At 40.4% G+C, this 10,645-nt stretch overlaps 1 protein-coding gene across 5 annotated transcripts in view; it reads left to right on the forward strand.

Annotated features, from left to right (window-relative positions):
* Positions 1 to 6,264, forward strand: part of SOCS6 (suppressor of cytokine signaling 6) — a 43,918-nt gene extending 37,654 nt beyond the window's left edge. For all 5 annotated transcript variants that reach the window (XM_033175550.1, XM_033175565.1, XM_033175555.1 and 2 more), the window contains one exon: positions 619 to 6,264. In XM_033175550.1, coding sequence (XP_033031441.1) covers positions 745 to 2,352 — 1,608 coding nt within the window. In that variant the 5' untranslated portion in view covers positions 619 to 744 and the 3' untranslated portion in view covers positions 2,353 to 6,264. The remainder of the gene's footprint in view (positions 1 to 618) is intronic.
* The last annotated feature ends 4,381 nt before the right edge of the window (positions 6,265 to 10,645 follow it).

The raw sequence follows: 10,645 nt of genomic DNA on the forward strand, positions 1-10,645 counted from the left end.
GTCTAGCTAGAGTCCAGCTAGGAAGGACGTGAACACTGGCCCACACGTTAGAGATTATACCAAAAAGCAAGGTGCCAAATGAAATAAAGGTAGATACAGGCTTGTTCTTTATAAACATAATGAAATATTTGCCAAATGCTCATGTGTAGTAGGCAGTGATCTGCTGTGCCGGGTGCAATAGAAATCCCGGTCCTAACAGAGTTGACATTAAGAAAAGACTGGGCTGGGCACGGTGGCTCATGCCTGTAATCCCAGCACATTGGGAGGCCGAGGTGGGCGGATCACAAGGTCAGGAGATCGAGACCATCCTGGCTAACACGATGAAACCCCCGTCTCTACTGAAAATACAAAAAATTAGCCGGGCGTGGTGGCGGGCGCCTGTGGTCCCAGCTACTCGGGAGGCTGAGGCAGGAGAATGGCTTGAACCTGGGAGACGGAGCTTGCAGTGAGAGCCGAGATCGCGCCACTGCACCCCAGCCTGGGCTACAGAGCGAGACTCCATCTTAAAAAAAAAAAAAAAAAAGACTGGGGTATTGTTGTTCAGAAGCTAAAGGATTAAAACTGACTAAAACTTTTGTGGAAATATTTTTTAATATGACTCTTCTTTTTATTTTTTAGAAAATGGCCCCAAAGGTTAAATGAAGCAGGACAAATACATAGATGCAGCCTTGCAGCCTCTCCAGATGTTTGGGGATAATATTCCAGATAGAAATTTTGATCCCTTGGATTAGGTAACTAGTCATAATGAAGAAAATTAGTCTTAAAACCTTACGGAAATCTTTTAACTTGAATAAAAGTAAAGAAGAAACTGATTTCATGGTAGTACAACAACCATCGCTAGCCAGTGACTTTGGAAAAGATGATTCCTTGTTTGGTAGCTGCTATGGTAAAGATATGGCCAGCTGCGATATCAACGGTGAAGATGAAAAAGGCGGAAAAAACAGATCGAAAAGCGAGAGCCTGATGGGTACGCTAAAAAGGCGGCTTTCTGCAAAACAGAAGCCAAAAGGCAAGGCGGGCACACCCTCTGGGAGCTCTGCCGATGAGGACACCTTCTCCTCCTCCTCAGCACCCATAGTCTTTAAAGACGTGAGAGCTCAGAGGCCGATAAGGTCCACCTCGCTCCGCAGCCATCACTACAGTCCCACGCCGTGGCCTCTGCGGCCCACGAACTCCGAGGAGACCTGCATCAAGATGGAGGTGAGAGTCAAGGCCTTGGTTCACTCTTCCAGCCCGAGCCCAGCCCTGAATGGCGTCCGGAAGGATTTCCACGACCTCCAGAACGAGACCGCGTGCCAAGAGCAAGCCAATTCACTGAAGAGCTCGGCCTCTCATAACGGAGACCTGCATCTCCACCTGGATGAACATGTGCCTGTCGTTATTGGACTTATGCCTCAGGACTACATTCAGTATACTGTGCCTTTAGATGAGGGGATGTATCCTTTGGAAGGATCACGGAGCTGTTGTCTGGACAGCTCTTCTCCCATGGAAGTCTCTGCCGTTCCCCCTCCAGGGGGAGGGCGCGCTTTCCCCGAAGATGAGAGTCAGGTAGACCAGGACCTGCTTGTCGCCCCAGAGATCTTCGTGGATCAGTCCGTGAATGGCTTGTTGATTGGCACCACGGGCGTCATGTTGCAGAGCCCGAGAGCGGGTCACGATGATGTCCCTCCACTCTCACCATTGCTACCTCCAATGCAGAATAATCAAATCCAAAGGAACTTCAGTGGACTCACTGGCACAGAAGCCCACGTGGCTGAAAGTATGCGTTGTCATTTGAATTTTGATCCGAACTCTGCTCCTGGGGTTGCAAGAGTTTATGACTCAGTGCAAAGTAGTGGTCCCATGGTCGTGACAAGCCTTACAGAGGAGCTGAAAAAACTTGCAAAACAAGGATGGTACTGGGGACCAATCACACGTTGGGAGGCAGAAGGGAAGCTAGCAAACGTGCCAGATGGTTCTTTTCTTGTTCGGGACAGTTCTGACGACCGTTATCTTTTAAGCTTGAGCTTTCGCTCCCATGGTAAAACACTTCACACTAGAATTGAGCACTCAAACGGTAGGTTTAGCTTTTATGAACAGCCCGATGTGGAAGGACATACGTCTATAGTTGATCTAATTGAGCATTCAATCAGGGACTCTGAAAATGGAGCTTTTTGTTATTCAAGGTCTCGGCTGCCTGGCTCTGCAACTTACCCCGTCAGACTGACCAACCCAGTGTCCCGGTTCATGCAGGTGCGCTCGTTGCAGTACCTGTGCCGTTTTGTTATACGTCAGTACACCAGAATAGACTTAATTCAGAAACTGCCTTTGCCAAACAAAATGAAGGATTACTTACAGGAGAAGCACTACTGAAAGATTGAGAACCCTGCATCTTGCACTTTGGGAATAAGAACAAAAGATTGAAATACAGTTTACAGACTTTCATTGCCATCAAAATATTTTGCTGCCATAACTATTTCAGTTTTATGTGTAAAAGAGTCATCAGTTTGTTTAGGGGTGGGGAAGTGTCAGCAAGGTGTCTTGGGTTTATTTTGGTTCTTTAAAAAGGGAAGTCTTGAGGTTTTAGAGGTGTGAATTATCTTTCATCAATGTGCAGAATAATCACAATGTGAATTATCAAATTCTCCTAATGCCCCTCCCCCCAGTCCTTTGCTGCTATCCACTGTGATTTTTATGCATTAAAAGCACATTTCATGTGTATTCAACCCTAAGTAAAACTGAATGAAACTTACAGAATGGAAATTGCTATGTCTTTTTAAATGGCCCATTTTCAAAAGATAGTGTTGAATAAACATACCTGTGTGATAAAACACAGAATTTACTGTACACTGAAGATGAGTTTTTAATCTCTTTAAAAAGATTTATTTAGAATCGCGAATTGACATGATCTTGGGTAATGGAACGGAGATCTGCAACTTACCTTTAACACTTTTTTCTAAATTATTTCTAAGGTTGTGCTAATTCTTTTGGTTGTGAAAAGCTGAATTTTTCTGTTGCCTTCATTTTCATCTTATAGTTTGTCTGTTTTAATAAATGGCCTTACATTAAAAAATTGTAAAGAAATGTATACCACCAATTTAGAAATTGTTGCCTTTTCTGTAATTGAACTCGGGTACAAATTGGCGCATAACATGAAAACCTATGGAACTAGAATTATTATTAAAGAAATATTAGATGATCATAGCTTCCTGTGATAGCATTTTTTTGTGTGTTACCTATACTTTTGGTAAAATGTTTTATCTGTGATTTCTTTAGCTTAGTCAGCATTTTCTTGGGTGAACTTGATTGTCAACTAATTTTCATAAATGAACTGGATTCTCTTGCAACATTAATGTTTATAAAAAGTTTTAAATTGATTTGAATAGAAAGAAAACATTGTTTTAAAGTTGGACTTATATTTTTCTTCTATGTAGTTACTATAAAAGTGTGCTGGATTTGACCAATCCTTACCCCCACTATAAAGAGAACCCTTGATGACTTTAGTTTAAAAATTGTGGAAATTGTGGAGTAATTTTTCTCACAATGTGAGAAAAATTTTAAACCATATTAGATAATGTGGAAGTCATATTGTCTATCATGTATACTGCCATTTAAAAATAGGTTTTTAAAATTTAGCTAAGTTTTAAGTAATTTGCCATTGCTAATTTATCTCCTTGAGTCGGTTGTTGGGGAGGGATGTTATATTCAGTGATTTTTAGTTATTTTGAAATGCGGAGTGTTTATTCATTTCACAGTTCTGCAATGGATGTAGTATTTTGGGATTGCCCTGTCCAGAAAATTTTCAGCTACACACCTTTAAAGGAAAAGTTTTCTATTTCAGATGAAACTTGTAATTTGGGATGGTTCTTCCTTTGTCACTTAAAGGAAGAGATAGGAAAAGTCTCTTACCCACTTTAAACATGAGGGTAAAGGTTTAGGTCAAACTTACTGGCTTTGTCATTGAAACATATCTGAATCCTTACTTTTTTCTCTTTGTTTTTTAGGGTCAGAACTGAGATATTACCAAGAAAAGGCACAATGCCATAATATTATGGTCTTATGGTATTTTGACTTAAAGGGGAAAAGGTACTTAATTTTGGTGGGATGTTGATTGTACCTTGTTACAAAGACTCTTTCATTTTCTCATATGTTTTCTCCTAATAAGATGGAATATGGAGTATACTGTAATAATATAATTTAAGTGTTCATTATAAGCTATTTGGATTAAGAACTATTACAGAGTTGTAAGCTTGTTATCAAATTAATGCAAGACATTTAAACTATTTTTTTGCAAAACTATTTATTTTTAAAACAACTTAAAGTATATCTAGGGTGAGTTAAAAGTCCCTGTGCATCTATATTAGATGGCAGGTTTTGTCACAGAGTCACTGTGTATTAATAATAAATGTTGAAATGGCTTCTCCGTGTCCCCAGAAGCATTTACATGTCCTCCTTGTGAGATCATGGTGCACAGAGGTCTTTGGACTGCCCTGAACCCGTCTTATGTGGACATAACCTATTCCCTGCGTTTTCTCATCATGTCATGTGTTTAAGATCTACCCGCTTAGTGTCAAGATTATTCAGATTTTCATCTAAATGTTTTTAAAATTGTATTTTGTGTTTTAGTGGAGGACAGTCTTGATACCGTTCTAATTCAGAAAGCCAAATTTTGATGCGCTTTTGTATGTTCATAATATATACTTTAATATGCCCTTTTCTAATCTAGTTTGAAATTGTTAGATTCTGATAGTATAATGATAAAGTCAAACTATTTGCCAAAAAGTTAAATTTACAAGCAGAAAGATGTTTTGCGATATTTTCTACTTTTGTGTAGAAAGATAACCATTTGGGGTAGGCAGCACAACAATGTGAAAGATTGGCTTTATATGATAGTAACACAGTCCGGTTAAAAGTGGAAACAGGGAAAAGAGAGAGAGAAAACTCATCATTTAGTTTGGTCTAGACACAATTTGGTTAACACAATTTGGATTCTATTGGCAGTTGACATCTATGACATGGACACAGCCTATGAGTGCTTTTTAAATACATGCTTCTAAAAATCTGCGCTCAAGGCAAGAAAAAACAGGAAAGCTGTATCCATTTGCCATAGTAGATGAATCAGAGTTGTTTTCTATTAAATATTTCATCACAAAATATGATGGAGGCCAGAAGCTATTTTTAGGCTTACTATAACACTATTATGCATTTTTATAAATAATAATAAGGCTATAGAAAGTACTTGAAAAATATCTAATTCTTTCTCTTTCTGTCTGAGGAAAACTCTTTCTACTTGGTGCAATAATCTGAAAATTTAGAAGGTCAAAATATGTCACAGGAAATGATCATAGAACTAAAAATAGTTTTTAAGGAAACCAGCTACACGGGGCAACCATCTTGCTGTTGAAGAAAATAAAGTTCCAAAAGGCTAAATCATTGGCATAAAGGAAACAAAACCCAAAGTATACGTTGTAATTTTTGAGCCAGTATTATTGAAACAGGATAAAAGTTACTAAAATCTAACATAGGTTAATGCAATGTCTCTGCTAGTGCTACAGGTTTAAAATAATCTTGGTAACAATGCTTTCAGAAATGCCAATTTTAATTACATTTCACATTGTATAGGGGAGATACTGCTTTACGAATGAATCAGAATAATACATTTTCATTTAAATCTTAATTGCTTTTCATCCAATGTGTAGTCTTAATTTCAAAATGAACTCACTACCAGCAATAGGCAGTTTTCTTGAATACTCTAATAAGGAACAATAGCCAGTTCCGTGAATAACTTTAAAATTCTAAAAGTGTTGGTACACTAGCAATCACAAATTTGGTTTCTTTTAATACTTTTTTAATCCTGTAAAGAAGGTTTTTTATAAACATTCTTTTTATTAATCAGTCATAACATGGCAAAGTGTGTAGTTGCTGTTTCTGAAAAGTGATCCAAACTGTACATCCAGAGATTATGAAAAATTCTTATAGAATTTTGTAATAGTATATACATGTTGGGTTAAAGAAATTTCATAGTTGTTGGAGTGCCATGAAATTAATACTTGCAATCCAGATTGCGGTAGTTTACACTTTTTCTGTATGTTTCAAATCAGGTGTGTACTATTTGTACTGAGAACACCACAGAATGAATTATCCAAAGTCCATTGATTTTAATATGTGTTTTGGTTTGTAAACAAATTATAGTAATTTCTTGCACATTTTTGGAAATTAATTGTATAAGAATTTATGTATCTGCTTCTAGATACAGTGTGTAAATAAAAAATTTCGTTCACAAGACCTGCCTTGTAGTCTACTTAATACCCTGAGAGGTGCCTGATTTTAATTAGTATGGGGTTAACTAGAAAACTTCTGGGTGTCCCAGGAACTGCACAGGGGCTGGAGGGTGAGAACCAGCAAATTTTAGTAAAAATGGGAAAGCAGAATCTTGTCCCTAATGGAAGATGGAGGATGTCAGCTAGTGGTGCTAATCTCCGAAAGTCTTCCACGTGAAGACTGGAGGAGTTTGGAGAACTTGTACTAAGCAAAAACACTAAATTAAAACTGACACAGTAATGAAATCTCACTGAAAGAAGGCTAGGCTAAATGGTACAATGTTTGGATTGTGACATATTAAAAAGCATGTCATTATTAATATTTCATTGAAATAGAACCAGTCATTAAAGTTCATATAGGGGTCGTTTAGACATTTTTTCATAGATAAAGAGTTCTCCTTATATCCACTGTATTTAATTTTATCAGTTTTTTTTTTTTTTTTTTTTTTTGAGACGGAGTCTTGCTCAGCTCACTGCAAGCTCCGCCTCCCAGGTTTACGCCATTCTCCTGCCTCAGCCTCCCGAGTAGCTGGGACTACAGGCGCCCGCCACCTCGCCCGGCTAGTTTTTTGTATTTTTTAGTAGAGACGGGGTTTCACGGTGTTAGCCAGGATGGTCTCGATCGCCTGACCTCGTGATCCACCCATCTCGGCCTCCCAAAGTGCTGGGATTACAGGCTTGAGCCACCGCGCCCGGCCCCAGAGTTCTTAAACATGGGATTAAACACTCACTTTATTTTGTTCAAATACTTTGTAGACAGATTCTTTTTTTAAAAAAACCATGGCTAATTCAAAGATGAATTTTCGACTGATCTTGTTTAGAATGTATCACAAATTTTCACTTGAGTGAAACCCAATTTGGATTCAGTGGAATACAAATAGTGCGGACTCTAACCCCGTTTTCCAGAGCTGGTATCAATTGACAGCATTGATGTTAACGTTATACTTTGCTGATGACGGTGCTAACGAAATACTATGAGATTATCGTGGGATCAAGAATTGTGCAAAAGAACAGACTTCACAAACGTACACCATCACCAGGTAAACAAACTTTGAACTATTTTAGAAAATGAGTGTTTCATATTCATCTACCTCTTCTCTAGGGTTATTCATTTAATAAGACGAACAGGGAAGTTTGTTGAGGCCAAGCTGCATTCCTTGTAGGTGCTTGTCCCGAAAGGCCACCTGTGAGGAGGGCGAGAGTGAGAGCAGGTGGACGCTCTCAGAAGATGACAGACCTGCTGCTAGGCTGCCAGATGATAACAGAAAATACTGTGCCTGCATCAGAACTTCCATAATAACATTTTGTTTGCTATAGCCAATTTTTTTTGCTCCCACCTCTAAATTTTTGCTTTTTTTTTTTTAAAGCCTCACAGATTTTACTTCTGCTTTTCCTAGGCTTTCAGCTTTCTGGATCGAAAATAGTTTAATCTTTATTTCTGTTGAATTTAGCTTTCATGTCTGCTGTTTTGGCCTAGTGGTTTTTCTTCTTTCAGATCTTCAGCTTCATTTACAATTCATTGGTTTTTTTTTTTTTTAATGGTTGTTTAATTCTTTTAATTTTTGTTGTATTTCAGTTTCTAGTTTTGGGGTTACCTAACCTTTTGAATCCTCTTTTTAGCAAAACGCGACTCTTGTCTTCCTTCCCTTCGTATGGCTCGTTTTGCTGATGGATTTACAGCTGCTTTGACCCTTGCGGCTCTAGCCAGGCTCCCTCTCATGTTGGAATTGTCCAGGACAGTTTTCCTAGACCCTCACCTGTCAGACTTGACAGTTCCATAGGGTCTTTGTGTTCCTTTATGGAAACGGCAGATTGGATGGAGTAGAAGTATGGGTTTATGACATAATTCAGTCCTAGTAGGAAGATCAGTCATAAACTCCAGGAAACAACCAATGGATTTGAGAGTGAAAAGTACCTTTTGCTTGTTAAGATTTGATTACAGGCCGGGCGCGGTGGCTCACGCCTGTAATCCCAGCACTTTGGGAGGCCGAGACGGGCGGATCACGAGGTCAGGAGATGGGAGACCATCCTGGCTAACACAGTGAAACCCCGTCTCTACCAAAAATACAAAAATTAGCCGGGCGAGGTGGCGGGCGCCTGTAGTCCCAGCTACTCGGGAGGCTGAGGCAGGAGAATGGCGGGAACCCGGGAGGCGGAGCTTGCAGTGAGCTGAGATCCGGCCACTACACTCCAGCCTGGGCGACAGAGCGAGACTCCGTCTCCAAAAAAAAAAAAAGGTTTGATTACAGAAGTCAAATCCACAGACCCCGGGAGTGCCCTAGGCCTGACGCTGGCAAAGAACTAATAACAGTGAATATCTCGGTGGGCATTCATCTCGGGGCACAGCTGAGTTTTGTAGCCAGATTCCTAGAATGCTTTCGTACCAGCCTATATTCTTCCCTCAATACCAGGCAGGCAGTCTCACCACCACTTTTGGAGGAGTCATAGGAGGGAAAGGCTCCCTTACATAGAGCCAAGCAGAGCTGGCTAGATCAAGGTTTATAAATAGGGCCAATTGTCTTTCCTAGAGAGAATTGTGGGCCGTCAAATCTTGTCCTTGGTTAACTTTGGCTTACAAACAGGGTAAATATTAAATTGAGCAGGGCATGGTGGCTCACGCCTGTAATCCCAGCTTTGGGAGGCTGAGGTGGGTAGATCACAAGGTCAGGAGTTCGAGACCAGCCTGAGCAACATGGTGAAACCCCATCTCTACTGAAAATACAAAAACTAGCCAGGCATGGTGGCATGCACCTGTAATCCCAGCTACTCAGGAGGCTGAGGCAGGAGAATCACTTGAACCCAGGAGGCAGAGGTTGTAGTGAGCCGAGACTGCACCACTGCACTCCAACCTGGGCAAAAGAGTGAGACTCCATCTCAAAAAAAAAAAAAAAAATTACATTGAAAAGGAAGAGTTCCCTTTGTAATCACAAGCAATGGATTTCCCCACACCAAGAAAGCCCTAGGAGGCACAGATACGGATATGAGGGTTTTTCCGGATCTCTCACTTGGTTTCATGGGTCTAAAATGGTAACATCCAGGGTCAGTAGGAGTTAATTACACTAGTCTAGGTCACAAGGGGAATATACAGGTGTCGCTGGGTATCTGCATGGGATTGGTTCTAGGACCACCCTCTACCCTCCCCGCTCTCCTCCACCACCTGTGGATAACAAAAATCTACCAATGTTCAAGCCCCCGAAAAGACCTCTAGCTCTGTGGATTCAAACCAGCAGATACAGAGGGTCAATAGTAACAAATGCTTTGCCTTCCCCAAAGTAAGGGATAGGTATGAACAGTAATGGCTGCCTGTGGGCTGCATATTTACTTTGCATAATAGTGGCTTGAGTAATCATGACTTAGCCACCCAAGCAGAGTCAATAAAAATTATTGCATTTATTCATCAGTCTTTATTCAATCTTTCCCATCCCACCCAACCAGACCCTCAATACTCATTCTCCAAAGGTAATTCAAGCCTTACCTCACAAAGTCTTCTCTCATTATCCCAAATCAAATTGATTAACCTCTTCTCCTTGAAACTCTCATAAGCCTTAGCAAGAAAAAAGGGGCCGGGCGCGGTGGCTCAAGCCTGTAATCCCAGCACTTTGGGAGGCCGAGACGGGCGGATCACGAGGTCAGGAGATCGAGACCATCCTGGCTAACACTGTGAAACCCCGTCTCTACTAAAAAATACAAAAAACTAGCTGGGCGAGGTGGCGGGCGCCTGTAGTCCCAGCTACTCGGGAGGCTGAGGCAGGAGAATGGCGTGAACCCGGGAGGCGGAGCTTGCAGTGAGCTGAGATCCGGCCACTGCACTCCAGCCCCGGCGACAGAGTGAGACTCCGTCTCAAAAAAAAAAAAAAAAAAAGAAAGAAAAAAGGAAGGGAGGAGATACAACCTGTTTCACTGTTGAAAATGAAGAAGAATATGTTCAATGATCCTTATAAGGATGTATGTCCTTACATGACATTTTAATTTTAAAGATGACAGAATGGCACATGACACTGTTCAGTTTTCTCTTTTCACACCCCATCAAAACCTTCAGCTTTTACACAGAATTGTTGCTATGCTTCATTCATACTTCTCCAAATTTTCTAATGGAGACTCTTAAGCTATCACGTAATTCTGAATCAACAAAGCTTATGCAAAAGGGATGAGCTAGCAATGTAACAGCCACTCAGTGCATCAGCTTTTTGGTCATTTTGTTAAATAAGATTTTAGAGTTTCCCTGTGGGTATGAGATTATGAAATCTTCCAGTTGAAGCTATCAGTGTAATAATAAGAAATACCTTTCTTACATGTTACTCAAAACTGGCAGATTTGTGAGATAATGATTGTCTCAGCTTTAGGTG

This window comes from Trachypithecus francoisi, unplaced genomic scaffold, assembly GCF_009764315.1.
Source record: "Trachypithecus francoisi isolate TF-2019V2 unplaced genomic scaffold, Tfra_2.0 Contig01474, whole genome shotgun sequence".
Taxonomy (NCBI): Eukaryota; Metazoa; Chordata; class Mammalia; order Primates; family Cercopithecidae; genus Trachypithecus; species Trachypithecus francoisi.